The sequence below is a fragment of the Engystomops pustulosus genome, chromosome 2 (genome assembly GCF_040894005.1).
Source record: "Engystomops pustulosus chromosome 2, aEngPut4.maternal, whole genome shotgun sequence".
In the NCBI taxonomy this organism is placed as follows: domain Eukaryota; kingdom Metazoa; phylum Chordata; class Amphibia; order Anura; family Leptodactylidae; genus Engystomops; species Engystomops pustulosus.
Genome location: NC_092412.1, coordinates 211,502,738 through 211,523,307, shown reverse-complemented (window position 1 = coordinate 211,523,307; position 20,570 = coordinate 211,502,738). Strand labels below are relative to the sequence as shown.

Below are 20,570 nucleotides of genomic sequence, written 5' to 3'. Positions count from 1 at the left end.
TCCGCCCCTGCTGCGAAGCATAGTGATGACAGCATCATGACGTGGGAGGCTTTGCTTCAGCAGCAACTGGGATCTGCTTAGAGTTGCTGTGAAGATGTATGTAGCTAAATACACGGCAATCCTGGAGGCAAACCTGTTAGAGGAAAGGGGAGTAATCCCCCCTTCCTGCAGGACAATGGCCCTAAACATACAGGCAAAGCCAGAATGGAATGGTTTCAAAGCATAATCAAGTGTTAAAATGGCCAAGTAACAGTAGAAAACTAAATCCCATTGAGAATATATGACTATAAATGACTCTCTATATGTTTCTGCACGTTTGTGCCTATTTATATAAGTGTACAGATGGTCCCCGGGTACAAGATGCAAAAAACATTTTTTGTCCCATTGAAAATTGGATTTTCAACATTTTTTGCTGTTATAGGAACAAGGATTGCTAAATAAACTTCATTACAGACACCTTATAGCTGATCATTGCAACCTGGGACTAAAGTAAAGCATCCAGAGAGCTTCACCAGAGGTCACAGTGGGAAGATAGAGTCTGTAACTAGGAGTCGTCTGTAAGTAAGGTGTCCATAAGTCAGGAACCACCTGTGCAAGTACAATGCAATGTGTGCACTTGTGTCTGTGTATACATGAACCTTTATGCATGTCCCTATGTGTATACAGATGTTGCCTTTGTGTATATAACTTTATGTGTAGAGTATATGTAACTCACTGATCAGCTTTCTTATAAAACACAGATTTCTTTGTAGCTCAAAATACTTGTCTAAGTGTTTATAAACTAAGCAAATGCTGAATAATAATCCAGTATAGTCCTCCCTTGCACCTGTGCATTTTAGAATTAGTCATCCTTTGTAAATTGTATATAAAAAATGAACACAGGTAGAGATAATGCTCACAAATAGAATTTCTTTCTTTTCTATTAACCTTTTGTGAAAGTGATCTCTAATTGAATGAGATACTTATGGAGAGCAGTATAATAAAATAAAACAGGAACAAACAGCAATAATTAGGTTTCCTTAGTATAATATGTGAGCTCTACAATGGGAAATAAATTTATTGCTTATTGATGCTTATTCATCTCTATTGTCCTTAGCATGTTTCATTTATAAAACCAACCTAGTTGATTACACAGGGATCGAAGGGTCCTCTCAGTCACCCCCACAACAGTCCCCAAACTGGAAACATTCCCTCGGGACCTCAATGGCAAAGTTCCTTAGAAATTCGGATCTGATTCTGCCTCAACTGTTACCCCCCTACCCAATCCTAATTCCCCCCTCCCCGTTGATGAACACCTATGCTTGGTGCTGGCGTTTAACTCTTTAAAGGGGTATTTCCACAGAGGCAAAATTCTTAATTGCCTTCAGAATAGAAAAATTACATATTTTATATTTCAATGTTATAAAAAAAAATTGAGGATTTTGCAGATATAGTTTTAATATTTCTCCACCAGTTCATCTTCTGTGTAATGTGGCTGCCCTGGGATCCGACCCTGACTATAGTCGCGTAGGTCTTGTTGACAGGTTGGATTCCATCACATGACTCCTGTCTATGATGTGCTGATACATCAGCTGTGCAGTGTCTCCCTTTCCCCACACAGACTCAACTAGGCCACTTTTGTAAATGATCTGACATCCTCCATGTCTGAGCCTACCCCTCTATTTCTCACTCGGTATCAGATCCAGCTGCTTCCCAACAGCAGGAGCATTTTAGCTCATAAACACACACATGGTGCAGTGACTGGCATCTTGTCACTTCCCACTCTCTGCAAGTTGGGGCTTTGTGCTTACTCCTCGTGTGGGGCAGGGGGAGTTCTACAGCTATATGATACTGTCAGGTTGGCACATCTTAGCCATCCGGCATTCCAAACAGCACTAGCAGTTGGCCTGGCCTTGACCCGTACAAGAAATGGGAACTTGCTAGTTTTTGGGGCTGGGTATGATATTTTCCCCTCCTACCATTTAGTCCTATTGGATGAAGTACAGGTTTATCATCAGTCCCTCCTATAAAGTCTATCATTGCTATCATGTGCACAGTTCTGCGGGATATGAGGTCCAGCTGGGCCCAGTCAATTGGAGCGCAGGTTTAGGAAAATATATTTGTGCAGGGATCATGCATAGACTTCTGCCACGATGCTGCTGCTCCCTTCCTGGTTTCTGTGAGTATGCGCAGGAAGCTCTCTTCTCTTAAAGGAGAAGCACATTGTGCTACCTCTGCTGTGAAAGAGACTGGCACATGGCACCAGTAGCGCCCAATGTTACTTTGTTAACAGTATAGCTACAAAGCACATTTTTGTAACATTCTTAAGTTGTTTTTTTGTTAATGGAATAAGGAAGATAAACCTAAAGTTTCTTCTGGGACATCGTAAATTAGGATTTGTTATGGGAGATTTTTGCCACATTTTCATGAAATACATCAGTAACCAACAATGCTAGTGCTACATATGAACGCGTCCTCTACTTAGAAATAGAAGGCTTAAAGGGGTGAGTTGTACCATAGTATCATAGTTTATACGGTTGAAAAAAGAACCATGTCCATCAAGATCAACCAAGGAAGGGAAGGGATTAGATGAGGAAGGGATTTATGGGAAACAATTCTATATAACATAACCTTCAATGTTATTTAGGTGTAAAAAGGCATCTGGAGGCTCCTGACAACCATGTAAAGCCTTCAGGTCGGCAATAGAGCTTGTCATTAGTGCAGGCGACACCTCTTTACCCGTATGTATGAATGTGTCTCTTTTTCTATATGTCAGATATTATTAGTAAAAGTTGAAAACTAAATGCAAGTGTAAATAAACCTTGTACTAAGATTATCTAGGAAATGTCAGCATACAGCAGCAGGAGCAGGAAGTTCACGTGCACGAGCACAGAGACAGAGGAATCTGGAAGTGTCTGCTCTGCATCATGTGACTGCTCCCATGGTCCACAACCACAGTTCAGAACCTTACACTGAGCTAGCTGATTCTGGGATGTAAACAAAAGAAGCAAAAAATTGAGTGAAATTGCAAAGTAGGTGGTTAAAAGTTATCATTATCATGTTAGGATCACAATGGGATTAAGATTTGAGGACTCCCTTTGATGGACAAACCCATTTAACTATTTTAATGATTGTAGTGCCACCCCTTCTTGGTCTTTAAGGAAACCTACCATTTCAAATGGTAGGTGTAAGCTGTAAGTACTGATACCAGCTCAGGGTGAGCTGGTGCCGGTGCTTACTTTCGTTAGTGTTATAAACCGCTGTATTGCGGTTTTAACACTTTTTAAACTTTATAGCAGAAGCTGCTTTGTTGCAGCGCGCGACCGTGCACGCGCAACGTCTCCGGCACTTCCTATGTAGGCGCGTGCACGATCGTGCGCAATCAGTGCCGAAGCAGCTTCTGCTATAAAGTTTAAAGAGTGTTAAAACCGCAATACAGCGGTTTATAACACTAACGAAAGTAAGCACCGGCACCAACTCACCCTGAGCTGGTGCTCGGTACTTACAGCTTACACCTACCATTTGAACTCAACTACACTGTGACTGCTCCACACTACCATCAAATTTTTGCTTATACACAGAGAAACAACAGTAATCTATATAAACTGGCATAAAAACATAAACAGTTCTATTAATATAACCATCCATATATTTGTACATACATAAAACAACAATAGTCTAAGTTGTTGATCTTGGTATATGCCTTTAATAACAATGGACATTTTATTCTATGATTCAATTGATCAATAGTTCATGGATCAAGAGCATGGATCTGTTTGGTTCTTCTTTTTATATAACCTGCTGTTCACAGAACACACATTGGGGCAAATTTACTTACCTGGCCCCTGCGCGATCCCCGAGATGCGTTGTCCGCTGGAATCCACATCTGCCACACTCATGAAGATAGCACGCCCGAGTTCCAGCATGCGTCGCTTGCCCGCTGAGGTCCGCCGGCGTTCACCATCTTCTTCCCGGTGTATGTGAGTGCATGTCTTGCAACACAAATTGCTTTGTTAAATCCCGCGCGTAGTCCACATCCGTCGGATCGTCCGGTGGCCCGCCCCCGATTTGTGTCACGTGAAAGCCAGTGCCAATGCGCCAAAATCCGCTTGCGTGCGCCAAAAACCCTTACTAAATGTGGCGCACATCGGAAATCGTCGGGTATTCCGATGATAGTACGGACCGCGGACCCTTGGTAAATGAGCCCCATTGTGTGTGTGTTCGTGTGTGGGTGGGGGGTTATCATGGTGTGCAAGCTGGGTGAGGGGTGGCAGGAAAGGATTTTAACAGGCCGTGTAGAACTGCATATAACTGCAGTGCATCACATCATTGCTGCCCACCTGGAGGCCAGGGGGGGTGGAACCATCATACAGTGGCGCACTTAGTGTCCGTGTATGATAAATGTCCTAAAGTTTACTTTAATGGGAACACAGTCCCTTAAACAACCCTTCTAATCTAGGACAGTCATTGTGATCATTTCACTGCCCTGGAGGTTGATGGTGCCTGGTCCTAAACCTCATTACAGTTGTGGAGTATTAAACTATTAGCCAAATATGTACACATAAACAAGGGAATCTATTGTAATACAGGGAGATGGCCAAAAGGCCAAAATATGTTACTGCTCAACTTCCTTGGGTCAGAACCAAGATAGATCCACATCGTAGAACGTTTTTTAAACAGTATATAGTCAAAAATGGTTATTCCAAAAAACTTTTCTGTTAAAACTTCAACTTTCATGTAGGTTTAAAGTTAAAAACAGGTGAGCGCCTTCAAAGTGAGCTGACGCATTTCGAGCAATAATTATTCTATTATTAAGTTATGCTCAAAACATGTAATCATAATCAATCACCAGTCTTTAACCTTTCTACATCAAAGTCTGAGTTTTAACAGAAATATATATTTTTGAATATCAATTTTTGACTGTATACTGGAAAAAATACCCTTCTACTACGTGAAGCTATTTTAAAGTAAAGGGATGTTTTTTGCTTTAGGCTAGTATTTTTTTCTTTTTTAAAGAAAATAAACAGGTGGTAACAAAAGACACTTGTGATTTGACTATAACAGTGACCATAGTTATCCAAAAATATGATCTTTCCCTGGTCACAAGTGTAACTCAGTATAGAATAGGACTAAAGAGTGCTTGGGATTAGTCATGGACTTAGGTATTACACACTGATCAAACCTTTATAGCATATCTAATTAATGCAGTCTAAAAGCATTAAGTTGTAGGACAATGTGTATATTTGAACATCTATACATATCATAAACTGTTAGGTAGTGAAACACAATTCTAATTCTCATATACAATTCTAATTTGTATACACAATTCTAATTCTCATATACAATTCTAGTTTTCATATACAATTCTAATTCTCATATACAATTCTAGTTTTCATATACAATTCTAATTCTCATACACAATTCTAATTCCCATACACAATTCTAATTCTCATTCACAATTCTAATTCTCATTCACAATTCTAATTTGCATACACAATTCTTGTTCACATACACAATTCTCATTCCCATACATAATTCTAATTCACATACAAAATCTTCATTCCCATATATAATTCTAATTCTCATACATAATTTTAAATCTCATACACAATTCTAATTCACATACAAAATTCTCATTCCCATACATAACTCTAATTCTCATACACAATTTTTATTCTCATACACAATTCTAATTCCCATTCACAATTCTAATTCCTATACATAATTCTAACTCTCACACACAATTCTAATTCTCATACAAAATTCTAATTCCTGTACACAATTCTAATTACCATACACAATTCTCAATCTGAAACATGATTCGAATTCTCATACACAATTCTCATTCCGATACACAATTCTAATTCTCATACACAATTTTAATTTGCATACACAATTCTAATTTGCATACACAATTCTAGTTCACATACACAATTCTCATTCTCATACACAATTCTAATTTCCATACACAATTCACATTCCTTTACACAATTCACATTCCCATACATAATACTAATTCTCATACACAATTCTCATTCCTGTACACAATTCTAATTACCATACACAATTCTCATTCCTGTACACAATTCTAATTACCATACATAATACTAATTCTCATACACAATTCTCAATCTGATACATAATTCTAATTCTCATACACAATTTTCCTTCCGATACATGATTCTATTTACCATACACAATTCTAATTCCCATAGACAATTCTAATTCCTATACACAATTCTAGTTCACAAACACAATTCTCATTCCTACATGTACACGCAATTATAATTCCCATTGTGACTTTGGTACCAGAAACGCAAAAATAATTATAATGGATTGTTTACTTCAGTAGAGACACAGTTTGGTGAGATTGTTTTTAGCACTTATAATGGGGGAAAATTGTTGAGGGGAATTTCAAAGTCAGTTTCTTGGGAGTCTGCCTATCTATAACTTTCCACACATGTATCCAGCATTGTATGTTGATTGATAACATTAGTGCATTTAGTGCAAGGGGGTATGTGACTAAATTATTACCAAATGTTTAAACCAAGAATTTAAGATAAACATATTTTTAAAGTTGTTTGATGGTTATTATTGTTAATGGAATTGTTATACTTACATTACAATATCCGGCAATTCTTATTTTGTGTCACTAAGTCTGTAGGGGGTTTCTAGACAGCAGTCACTTCGTTTACATTACTAAGAGGTGTCCATTGGCAGATGGCACCTCTATAGAAAGCACCACCATTGTAACATTCACCACAAACAATAGTTGATGTCAAAGCTTATCTTCACCTCTTCACAGAGCATGCCCAGAAAAAGGATAAGAAAAAGTCATATGCTTCACCATCTGCTTAAATTAGTAGAAAAAAAATACCAATACATTCCAAAAACTCCTGATATGTTACTTTCTCCAACCCACCCTTCAGCAACATCAAGCTTGGATGTGATGTCACAGTGATGACATAGCATCTTATGCTATATCTTTGTTTCGGTGACATAGTAATACATTTTTAAAAGGTCAAAGTTGATAAATCTAAAGTATTTAAGGACTAAACAAACATTGTTTTCAACTTGCTTCTCAAAAAGTGAGCAGCGTAAAACTTTAAACTGACATGTTTATGTTTAATCACAAAACCCTAATTGCCACTTCTTAGGTATATCATTTTGCTGATATAATTTTCTTATAAAGGAATGTCTTACTACAAGACATTAGACATTAAAATTTCTTACTAATCATGTCCCACAAACCCCCTACCAGAACAGCTGGTTGACTGCATTTAGAGCTTTCTGAGAGATCTTCAAACGGATAAGTGGCGCTGTACAGTAGTTTTCCTTGTTCGTTTTCCCTATCATAAAAAACTTACACGATCAAGACCCAACCCCCTCCTCCCAAGGTGACAAATTGAGATTAAAGACTAGGTTCATCATGTTCCACTCAGAGATCTTGGCCAATCAGCAATGCTGGCAGAGACCATCAGATACTCTCCTAGACACATTAGGAATGCCATTCAGCTTGTGACAAAATGTCTCTTGGAACTGTTGACTGGTACTGAGAGATAATTTAGAACACAAAGACACATACGTTTATGACAATTTGGAGAACACTTTATTCCACTCTCAGATTTTTTTGTAGGAGAGGAGGGTACAATATCTTCTACTGGTTTGGCATTAGAAGTGTATCTTGAATAAAGAAGTCTTTCCAAGATCTATTTTCTAATTAATTGTACCACAAATTAACTATATCTCCTATCCATGGCCGGATTATAGTGAGAGATCCCCCAGCATCATCACATCCAAAGAGAACCTCCAATGATGAGCTGGTTTCACCATGTTATTACTTGCATGCAAGTCTATAGTACACACATGCAGTTGATTCTGTAGGCACTGCTGGCAGTGAGGTATAATATATACCATCACTACTGTCCTACAGGGCCTAACTAGCGGATTACTGATTAAAAGTGGGCCCTGTCTAACGGATTACTGACTAAGGGGGCCCTGCCCAATGGATTACTATTAGATCTTAAATGTGTATTCTGTCTGGGATACATTTAGTGGGTGCTTTCACCAGATTTTGCGCTCATGTCACACCACCAACTTTAATCCAGTCCAGCTCCTATCAAAAATTTTTCTCATCAGTGGGGGACTTAATACTACTGCTGGGACCTCCATTGATCAAGAGAGAAGTAGGAGAGTAGTCTCCATTTGAATAAAGATGAAATTATGTAAATCTTCCACCACATTATCAAAACTCAGATGGCTAATTTATATAGATGTATAGAGTTCTGGTTTCTTAGTAGATACAGAATTCTTCTTCCACCCTGTTGAACCTGTTTAGACCAGGTCTAATTTGATGGAGATTGTAGCCCATTCCAACCCCGCTACCTGCCCGACACGCCCAATAGGAAAAGCCTTAAAACTAGCGGAAGTGGGGCATGTTGTGGGTGATCATGCACCAGATTTAATATCCGCTCACAGGTACAATATGTGCTCCAGCCTCTTAGTAAAGTATACCAGGCTTACAATTGCCCAGATAAATTCTATGGGAGGTCCTGCCTAACATAGAATTATGCTACAACTTGCACCAGGATCTTGATAGAAATGAAAGGTTAGATATCATTTGTTCAAGGAATAAACTATAACCCAAAGTGATTTGCCAGTATGAAGACCCAGGTTATGTTTCCAGTACAATGCATCTTAACATCAAGCAATGTAAGGCCAATGAAGACAACTCATAAACAAAAAATAACAAAGCTCATACAATAAATGTGTTAAAGTCACACAACTGCAAGACAAAGCACTTATGAATTGTGTATAATACATATTATGAATGTGTACTGTTAGTTTTGAAGGCATGGTATTAGAGACCTCCATTATTAGCAGTTCCCTAATGTATTGTAAGTAGCCAGATGACGCTGGTGTGCAGTAGAAGTAATTCATACTGTACTTACAGAAGAAAAATCAGGGAGGGAATTTACATTCTATGTGGTGCCTCTGCAGTCTGTCAACAATTTTCTTGTGAGTTTTAAGCACAATCATAAGGTGTTTTAATGGCCTAAGGCTTTTCTAGACTGTGCTGGAAGTCTGTATTAAGAGCAAACCGACATTATGTAATAGTATTGGTAGTTACAATAATATTAATGCCAATTTCCTGTGACTGTAACCACAGTAGCTGTAAAACTAGATACATTTCAGAAAAAATATACATAGACATGGGAGTTGGGATGTGTGGGGATTTGTTGGAGTCATTTTGTCTGATCTAATTCCTTCAATAAACTTATCAGCCAAAATAGGTCACAGGATTTTAACATCAGATTATAACAGGAATCCTAGATTAGACAAAAAGAAAACAAAGCTGGACATATGATTCTAGGAATATGGGCCTAAATGAAAAATTGTAACCGCCCGCCCCCCCAAAAAATGTATTTTATAGTTGATGCCATCCAATCCAGGTAAAACATCCAATCTCATATTGGATGCATCTAAAGCATTTGACACTCTTGAATAAAAGTTTCTGAGGTGGACCATGGATGTACATCACATGGGTTATATTGCTATATAGGGACCCAACAGCCAGGGTTTTAGTTAATGGACACAGTTCTAGACCCTTTAATTTATAACGCTGCACCCAACAAGGCTGTCCTCTGTCCACTCTATTGTTCACCCTGGTGAAGGAACCGTTGGCCGCGAGTGTAGGTCAAGTTGTAGAAATCAAGGGATTTTGTCAGGATAAAATACTCAGAAATATTTCTCTATACACAGATAATTTGATTGGACCCACATTTTTTCATAGACAGAGTATGTAGAGTTTTGATGACTTTAGTACTTGTTCATTGTACAAGGAAATGTCAACTTGTATACCATTGGATATTATGGGTACAAACTGACCCAGAGAAATAGACCTTATAGAGGGAGGTAAATCTATTAAAAATCTGGGCATATGTCATCCCTCCAATTGGGTAGCAACACACTAAAATTAATACCTAGTAAAAACTTTTCCTCACCTTGGTTGGTCAAGTGGCCTTAATGAAAATATTTCTGTTACCTATGTTGCTTTATGTGTTCCCTTCTGCTCCGGTTTTTGATCTAGCTTGATTATTTAGAATAGTGGGTTTTTCTTTCCCTGTGATTTAGTATGGAGAGGCAGACAATCAAGGATAAAACTGGTGGCTTGTTGGTCCCAGATACAAGTCTGTATTATACTACTACACAAATTAACTATTTGCTTTCCTGGGATAATATTCCTATTACATCTTGATTAAAGGGCATTTACCATCAATTTACTGGTAGTAGAAGTGTCCTACAGGTTACATCAAACTCCAAGAACCTACATTTATAATGGCTTCATTGGCAACAATAAAAAGCTCTAAATTCGAAATTCTACAAACTTTTATCATAACAAACTACTAGAACTTGGGTTGGCACTAGGGCAAATAAGTGGCTACTTGAAATAGGATTGAGACTTTGTCCCAGATTGTTCGGGATATTAAGGGGCATTAGTTAATCCTGCTCATAGATCTGCCTAGTTAATGATTCTACACAGAGCTTATTATTTCCCTAAAATGTATCTGCAGAGAACATTAAATAGTAATAAATGCAAAATGGAAGGTGACTTGCATGTCATGTGGTATTGTCAAAAAGAAAAGGGATTTTGGATTAAAATTGGCCAGATCTATCGCAAAGTTGAAGAATTTGATATCAAGTCTTGTATTCTTGATCAAGTAGATGATCTCAATACAAGGGATTGTTATAAAAAAAACAAATAAAAAAACTATTTTATGTGTGTTACTGTACTATAACAGTTCTATAGAAGTTCCTTTGCTGGCATTATGGATAGGAGTTACAAATTTTTCATTGCAATATGAGAAATTCTCATTACTGTGTAATTGCAAGCAAAATTGATGAGGTTTAATAAGATATGGGAAAAGTGGTGTGACCACCATATGTTAGAAGCCAAATTATATCTTGTGCAAGATAACCTTAAGGAGGGTTTAGGGTATAGGGAAAGGTAGTCAAAAAGACTATTCTTACTTGTATCAGTCCCATTTTTTAATTCTCCTGTTCTGCTTCTGCCACTAGAGATGAATTAAGTGGTGAAAGGTTCTTAGTACTGTATACTGTTTGTGGTTTCTAATTCAGAATTTTCTTAAAAATGTTAATAAGCTTTTTCCAATTTTTTAAATAGTGTAATGTTAAAAAAAAGTATTGAATTAAGACTTAAAGAGGACCTGTCACCCATAAAAAGGCACTAGGAGATACTTACTAAAGTAAGCAGCTCCTAGTGCTACCCCATTTATCCGAATGCTCCGATAAAGCTAGAAGACAATGCCACGCAATACAATAAGAACGCCAGACCGCGCTCAAATCGGTCGGGCGTATTCATGAGGGGGCCGTCCGAGGAACTACTTCTTATCACTGTTAAAAATGGGGTAGCACTAGGAGCTGCTTACTTTAGTGACAGGTCCTTTTTAAAAAAATCAATATTTCATATTTTTATTTTTATTTTTTGTGTATTATTTCTAGTTCTTAAACCAAGTCTTTATGGGGCACATTTACTAAGGGTCCGCGGACCGCATTTTCATTGATTTCCCGACTACTTGCACCGCATTTAACAGGGGTTTTTGGTGCACGCAATTGGATTTTGGTGCAATCGCACCGACTTTCATGCGACACAAATCGGGGGGCGAGCCATTGGACAACCCGACTGATTCGGACTAAGCGTGGGATTTCAAATCCAAATTGTGTTGCAAGACATGCACTCACATACACCGGGAAGAAGGTGAACTCCGGCGGACCTGAGCAGGGAATCAACACATGCAGGATCTTAGGCGCACGATCTTGGTAGTTAGATTTGGTAGTTAGACTACAGTTCCTTCTACTTATCGGTAGGCCACAGCCTCAGAATACAGAAGCACAGTAATACTAATTTCGTGATGAAAAATGGGCCAGAGTTCTTGCATTGTTTGCACCAAAAAAACTAGAACACAAGTCCTATACCACATGTATTGCCTCACCCCCTTAAGGAGGTGTGGTTTGTCGGATATTAGTTATGGTTTCAAATGCAACAATGAGTACCAAATGATGTCCCAAAATGTCATGGGCACAAATAGATGGCAAGGTTAAAGAATTCTAAAGATGTGTGAAATGTATCACTCACCCTTCGTGATAAATCAGATGTAATGCTGTCTATTAGAGATCACTGAATCTTTGCTTCAATTATTAAAAAAATTCAATTTGAGTCAAAATCTATTTAGTGCGATCCAAGGTTGCTCCAATTGTCCATGAAATTGGTATATAGCTTCAAGTCCTCTTAAAGATTTGACAATACTTTAATTCTTTAATTATAAATTTTACTGAAAAATTTTATAGAAATTTAATAGGAATCCAAATGTTATTTACCGTAGCTAAGCTAACAGAGGCTTCGACTAGCTAATTCTCACCATAACTTCCAATGAAGTTTTCAAGATTTTATATCAGGTTATAAACAAAACAAATACAATCTGAAATATGTTTAACTGAAAAAAAATCATTAATAAATCCTTTATCTTGTAAATCTCCAAGTATAACAAATTTGGCAATGGTAAATAGCTCATAATCTAGTCGATATATTCCACGACTCCTTGTACTTGCAGCAGTCTCTGTCATATAAGGGGGGTGAGTATAAGCACATTGTAAGCAGTGATTTTTGCAGTAGTTTGTCAAGTAATCTAGATTAACCTTAATCTGTTGTATTTTTTCAGTCTACTGCACATCTGTTTGACCAAACAGTGTTTTATGTTGTCAACCTGTACTATGTCTTACGGTAAGGTTATGGGATTTAGGTAGTAGCATAATAAAGTATGAATCAGGTTTTATTTTAGATGATTTACGGTAGGTTTGAAAGTATTTTTAATTCCAAAACAGAAATGTCTAGTTTCTTTGATAACATTTTTCACTGTAATAAAGGCCACCAAACTGGGCATCTCAGTTGACATTCAAGCACTGTAGTTGATTAAAAGGGTCAACTGATTTTGGAGACCACGCCACATAAAATCCAGAGTGGTTCTGATGAGATAAAAAGAGCATCAAAAAAATGCAAACGGTAACTGAAAAACCGAAAAAAATTTTTTTCACATGCATCATTTTTTGTTTTGAGCTATAAGAGGGCCAACTGTAGTTTTTGTGCATTAGTTCATTAGTTGCACTACTTCTTAAGATTTTTTGTGACTGACTGAGAGAGATGTACCTTTTCACTTTTCTCCTAGTAATTCTGTCTGGCTTTTGTTTTGACCTTTTTCTAAGTCTTATTTGTCTTAAAGGGAACCTGTCAGGGAAATTCAGGGGACTAAACCACCCACAGGTCCTTATGGACAGGTTTAGTTCCCGGAATCAATCAAAATGAGGCTCCTAGGTGGGCGCAATAAAAATAACATGTGTCATACATGTGACATACAGTGTGTAAATTTTCAATCTTTGTTTCATTGCAGCCATTTGGTAAGATCTAAAATGTTCCTTTTTTGCTCAATAATGTACACTCTAAACCCCATATTGACAGAATAAAACAGAAATGTAGATATTTTTGCTTATTTATTAAACAAGAAAAATTTAAATATCACATGGTCATAAATGTTCAGACCCTTTTCTGTCATACTCATATTTAACTGATCCTCCTTGAGATGATTCTATGCCTTCATTGGAGTCCACCTGTGTTTAGTTAAACTGATTGGACTTTATTAGGAAATGTACACATCAGTCTATATAAGACCTCACAGTTCACAGTTCATGTCAGAGCACTTGAGAATCATGAAGTCTAAGGAACTGCCTAAGGAGCTCAGTGAAGCAGTGGTTTCAGAACAACTCTGTGTCCATTCTTGACTGGTCCAACCAGAGCCCCAACCTAAACCCAACTGAACATCTCTGGAGTGACTTGAAAATGGCTACCACCAAAGTTCACCAGGGAACTGGAGAGAATCAGCAAGGAATCCAGGTGTGAAAAACTTTTTGCATCATTCCCAGAAGACTCATGGCTGTACTAGCTCAAAAGCTGCTTCTACTCGATACTGAGCAAAGGGTCTGAATACTTATGACCATGTGATATTTAATTTTTTCTTATCTAATGAATAAGCAAAAATATCTACATTTCAGTTTTTTTCTGTCAAAATAAGGGCAGAGAGTACGTTAATTACCAAAAAAAGTTACATTTTTGATAAACAATTGAGTGCAATAAAACAAAAAGTGATAAGTTACAGGGGTCTGAATACTCTGTACATGTAGCCTCCGGATAGAAGCAGGCTTAGTGACAGACACACTGTCAGAAACAGGTTGTGTATGGGTCAGACTCTCCCTTTAATATATTCAGAATATGACCAGTGTCATATGTAGATTCCTCCTGATCTCATGCTGCTGGTGACAGCTTCTCAGTATGTACAGCCAACATATCATGACTACAGTGGACTCTTTGTGCACAGCCATGGGCAAGTACAGCAACAATAATAATAAATCTCAAACATATTCCCAAGCGTCTTACAGATTACCAATGTGTTACTATGGCATGATTCCTTTAGAAATGGCTGCATGACACACTAATCACTATCTGCTTTATTAGCAGGATCATGGAGTGGCCATCCATGATGCCTTTTGTGACTTCTAATCTTTTCCCTTTACCCCACCCCTCTACCTAGAGCTTACATACACCATACACGCAGGAGCGTAACTACGAGAGGCAGGGCCCTATAGGAGACTTCTGAATGGGGCCACCCTTACCGCTTAAAAATATACATTTACACCAATTTACATACTTATATACATACATGTACAGTTATTATTTCAAACACCCATTTATACACACTTGCACACATACAAATACATTTTGAGCATATACACGTCACATATACACACACATACAGTGCCATATACAGACCTACAGCATATATACACCCATACAGTATATACACACCATGTACATTACATTACACATGTTATATACATATTATACTGTACAATGTGGAGCATAATACGTATATAATGGTGCACATCCTCCATTCTTTAGTGTCAGGTCAGATCTCAGGGCACCCTGACACTGCGGGTCCCATAGAAATTGCTATGGCTGCTACCACTGTAGTTACGGCCCTGCCTCTGTGAGTCACTGTGCTTCTTGCTAGCAAGGGGGATTCCAGCAGAGAATTCAAAGTAAAAAAGCATACCAGGAAGGAAAGAGCAAGCACAATAAGAGCAAAGCTCTGTAGAAAGCTGAAGTGCTCTGATTCACAAATTCTATTTCACAAATATTGTGTTCAGTATCGCCCAAGACCAGCTCTACACAACTAGTCTCACTACCAATCCAGACTTTGCTTTGTATAGACAGGATGACAATGTCTTCTGAGAGGATGACTTCCTGTGGAGTAATGTACAGGAAAATGTAAGCTGCATTAGGATACCCATGCTAGAGAGAAAGAAATATACTACACTTTATAGTCAAAGGAACGCCAGTGCGCCACTTCAACTTATGTGACCTGTCTCTGATAGATAACTGTGAATGTATGAGTAGAGAGTTAAGTAATGATGTGGTGGTCCACTGGTAATTAACTCATTTTGCCAATTTGGTGCTTTCATTTTAACAGAAAAGAAGAAGGATAAATTCATTTTGTTATGAATTATAAGCACAATTTGTTCATTATCAGCATTTTATCATCATGATCAGACCATTCATACGCAACTCCAAGTCCAATGTATATATTCCCCTAAAGGACAGACACCAGGATGGGAAAAATTCCATCCTGACTCAAAATGTTCCTCCATTCTTACAAAAAACCATAAATTAGGACAATTTATAGCAAAACTGATTCAGAGATAATAATTTGAGGATAAAAAAATGGTATATTTGAACAGACTCTTAGGTATTTGAGAATTTTCCTGCACTTCAGTCCTGGATCAAGAATAAACATACCTCTAACTTAAAGTTCTACAGGCAATTGCGGTTCTACAGGCAAAACAAGTAACCGAATCAGTCTCGCATGTGTACCCAAACACTTATGTTCATCGGCTGAAGAGATTTTTACATTTCATCTATCATGAATTTGTGGTCCACATAAGATTTTTGTTAAATGATTGAATCTAAGACAGACTAAGCAAATGGACCTGCAGAATTTACATATGAGTCAGAAGTTCTAAGTAAAGCTCTGTACATGGATCATACATGCATGTGTTTCCATTGTAGGGTGACAATTACAATTGGAAGTTTTATGATATTCTAGTGAAACACATGAGTCCATATGAAGGTGTAAAATTGCAACTCCAGAAACATTATAAAAGGTTCTTATAGTCGAAATACTAAACATTGGACACTTCATGAATTAAAAAATTAATACAGAATGTTAGAGGCCACTGAAGGCTCAGACCACATTGTGCTTTGGCTTGTGTTCATACAATAACTGAAGCCATGACACGCCACAAGTTCAGTCATATCAACCCAACCAGTGCTCACCGAAGCCCAATGATTTAAAATTAGAATTGCGGATTACAGTTTTTATGACTTAAAATTCCATTATGGGATCCATCATGTTCATCAGGAGAAAAGCCCAGCATGCATGAAACTAATTATAACGTCAACTTTGGTTGAAATTCAAGTGCCTGACCACTAAATTTGGTGCCAAGTTTTATACCCAGAACAACTTTACACTAACCATAATGTAAAAGGATGATCAGTGGTCCAAAGTCCTTTAGAAACACAGGTTACCTATTTGGATAAGTAATTGGTGACCATTTAACCACTTTGCCCACAGTTTTAATTGGGCAAAACTACTTTTTGGGCAGCTTGAACTTAACTTCATTTGATGCAGAGCATCGCTGTGTCAGAAGTTATTTAATTTTATAAAATACCCAATATTTATATCATAGTAAAAATGCCAGTTTTAATGGCAATATTCATGGCTATATAACCACTTTCAAAAGAGAATTTGATATGTATGTGCTGGAAGTGGGAGAACAGTCGCCCCCAACATCATTTAAGCCCCATGACCAAATCCTCAAAATAAATGTCAAAATAAATGTCACTTTATGTGTCACTTAATGTCACTTTATGTGTCATGAGTTTGGACTTTATTTAATTTCATATGCAGTATTACTGTCTGTGTGTGCACAATGGGAGAGTAGTGGTCTAATTCCATTAACCACCCACCTTTGAAGGCATTTGATGGCATTTTTTATACCTGGAATCACTTTTGGCCATGATAAAACTACTAGATGTATATGTAGTATTTTCCAATCTGTGTGTTTGTAATGTCATTTAACTCTTTAAATCACACTTGAGTGATCAGCTTCATGCTCATTGTTGGCAAATTATATGTGTTTTCATGTTGCCTTCAAGGGTATTCGCTTTAGGGGACTCAATGCAATTTCTTAGTATGTTCATTTCTTTAATTAAAAAAATAAAAATACATCTCCTGCATAAGAAATTAACTTTAGCCTTAAATAAGAAATTGGACAAATGAGGAAGGAGCTTCGTCATTGTCTTTTAATCTGACATTGTTGTCCAGCATCTCTAGAGAGCAGTATTAATATGCTAAGTAGCTCTGAGCTAACAGGTGGTTGGAGAAGAAAGCCTATGCAGTATAATTACCTTGAGAATGAGATCCGTGTGGTGTTGGTCCAACATGTTTGCTCTCCTGGATGATGTGATGATGACTCTGCCGTACCTCCCAGGTGTTTGGAGATCAGAGTATAGACGGTGTTTTGAGCGATTGACAGGGAATAGACTATCCACCAGGTTCCTCTCTATTTTGGCTAGGCTGTGTTTAGGGGCCAGCAGATACTCGATGTTCTCTTCAACCTTATACCTACTAAAACTAGCCCCCAGCAAGATTGAGATCAGCACAGGGGCTGATACAAAAAACACTGGATGGCTAGCGATGAAAAAACCCAACCTTGAAAAGCACGTTCTCAGCCCCCTGTGCAGAGCCTTCCGCAACATCCTAGTGCAGAGGGAGCTAAGGAGGGGGAGAGTCACAGGCTGAGATCTGAGGCTCTCCCAGAGCCTGGCTAGGACCATCAGGGATCACAAACATGCGGAGAGACTCCCTAGTCATAAGAAACCTTAACATAGAGTTTAAGAGGCTGCTGACAGAACTTAGCTAATAAAAAGGTAATGGAAGTGACAAAATCATCTCTCATCTATCACTAAGGCAACAATTCTGTGCAAAGTATGTGGTTTGGCTGGAATATAACGTTTGCCTCACTTCTCAATGCATGATAGACTAGAACCATGCACTCCAAATCCAAAATCTGCAACCCTGTCTCTTAGGGATGGGTGCGCAGGTCTGCAAAAACTCATCAGTTATTCCGAAAACAATCCAGAAAGTTGTGTTTAAACAGTCACATCCACTGCCGTATTTACTCCCAGGATGGATTGATTTTTAATTGCTCATGATGAGAAAGTAATGTCGTAAATTCTTCAGGCTTTGAATGAAGCCAGTCCTTTAATGCCTGAACCATCTTTAGGATCAGGGTTAATGCAAATGATTTACTTAACCATTTTGAAGCCAGGACAAAAGAAGCAAGAGAGCTGAATGAAGCCGGATGAGCAATCTGTCAATGAAAGTACAATCCACTTTAGGTTAGATCCATTGCTGTGTCTTCTTCTCTAGCAGGAGGTAGAATTTCAATGAAATGCAGACAAATGCTACAAGTCACATAAACCCGCTTGGCGTGATATTGTTGATATGATGCTTTTAAAAGTTGCAGTGCTCTTCTCCTTGTAATCCCTGTCTTAAATTCCCTTCACTACTTTGATGAGGTCTTAGCCATAGACGAGAATTTGTGAATTCCATTATGAGAGAGGCTTGATCATCGCATAGATACAGTTTTGTGTATTTCATTGGTCTCAGGCGATTATTTAGACTGTCAACACATGACTGGAGAAGACTGCAAAAATCCTCGCAGCCAAGCAGCCAGAAACGTCTAGGCTATTCCCAAACCTCCCTATCTCTCTCTTGTATGCAGCTGCAATCTCCTCTTAGAGTAGTCATCAGGAGCTGGCATTTATAGATGTTGAAATCCAGCGTCTTAGTACCTGAAATAAAAAAAAATGCAGTGGTAACATCTAAATACATATAAAATTCAGGGGTACAGACATAGCCCAGAGCACCCTCAGCCTAAAAGCCTATGCTTAAGGTTTACTACTTAAAAAAAAAGGAAGCACTTACTCAAATGTACTCACAAACTTACAGCTAAAGAGAAGTCTATGTGAAGGGCTCAATGAATGAGTGGATGAATGAATGAACGGCCATATAAGCAGATCCCAAATAAAAAGATATAAGCCCCATACATCAGGAAGCTGTCTTCTATTGCAGCATGATCTATAGCACATCCCTATCCTCCCCCCCTCTCCAGCCACTCCTCCCCGAATCAACTGCCACAGGGGCTGTCCCTCCTTCAAGAGAGAAATAAATACAAGGAGAGAGGAATAAATCACCGTGAAATACTTTGAGAACTGGCACCAGAGCCCTCCACCCCCAACGCTGAATTCACACTTTTACTCACCTTCCACCACCGCCCCCATCACAGGCTCCCCAGTGACTGCTGCTCCATGGCTCTTGCTGATTCACGACAAAGAGAATGCCAGGATGAATTGTGTTCTACAGCCACTAATATATAGGAAATAGCAAACAAACGCAAACGGACGTGCCATGGGTGGTTAAAATCATGTAAGCTCTGCCTAGCATTAGCTGCCTCTCATCGCTGCGATGTGATAACCCTGCAGTCAGATTCCTCATTTCCAAGCAATTACTATTAAGAAAACTGGGAAGGGCTGATCCTACCCAATGTCTGTAATCTGATAACAATTATAGGAAGGATTGCCCTATCCTGCACATTGTGCGTGTCATCCTCTGCTTGATGGAAACGCTGCCAATACTGATGAATACATTGGCAGCCTATATCTCTAGCCGTAGCCTCTGGTCTGTAACATGTAAATTGAGAGGGGAATGTGCTACTCTTTCTTTGTCCTCGGTCCTGCTGAGAAGCAGCGAGATTAGCAACAGGCTTTAATGCTGGATGTGAAACTGCAGTCTGCACAGAGAATGTAGGTGAAGAGCAGAATCGCTTCATGAATACATCCCCACACTGACATCAACACAGCACAACGGCAAGACAAGTACCTACTAAAACCCCCCAACCACAGGAGATCCAAGTCCTTCATAACCTCAAGTATATTTATGTTTTCCGTCAATTCCATCTGGCAATATGCAAATGATCGCATCTCGCTTGAAGATGTTAGAAGCGTGAACTTCTGCCTAAGCAACCTATGGCTAATTAGAACAATGGTCTGTTAACTCGCAAGCATCAACATGCTCAAAGAGGCATGGTATAGGATCACTGAGGCATAGGCGAAAACAGGTCATGTGGGAAATTCAAGAGGCTGATTTAATGACTACTGACTTGTACTGGTGACTCCGGCATCGGTAATGTGGGGGATGTATTGACATTTCACAATAGAAAGACTTTTCTCCTGTATGCTGCAAGACATCACACCATCTCTGCAATAATAGCCTAATAATAATAATAATAATGAATAATTCCTTTATTTAAATAGCACACACAGATTACTCAGCACTGTA

The 20,570-nt window shown here is 38.4% G+C and overlaps 1 protein-coding gene across 5 annotated transcripts in view; it reads right to left on the bottom strand.

The window, feature by feature from the left end:
- PTCHD1 (patched domain containing 1) overlaps nt 1–20,122 on the bottom strand; it is a 97,397-nt gene extending 77,275 nt beyond the window's left edge. The window contains exons 1-2 of one of the 5 annotated variants that reach the window (XM_072137990.1): nt 19,495–20,122; nt 17,576–19,024 (exon numbers count right to left, since the gene is read on the bottom strand). In XM_072137990.1, coding sequence (XP_071994091.1) covers nt 17,576–18,004 — 429 coding nt within the window. In that variant the 5' untranslated portion in view covers nt 18,005–19,024; nt 19,495–20,122. Of the gene's footprint in view, nt 1–6,598; nt 6,708–17,575; nt 19,025–19,157; nt 19,302–19,494 lie in introns of those variants that run through there. The other 4 variants (XM_072137991.1, XM_072137988.1, XM_072137989.1 and 1 more) reach the window with 4 other exon arrangements.
- Between the last annotated feature and the right edge of the window lie 448 nt (nt 20,123–20,570).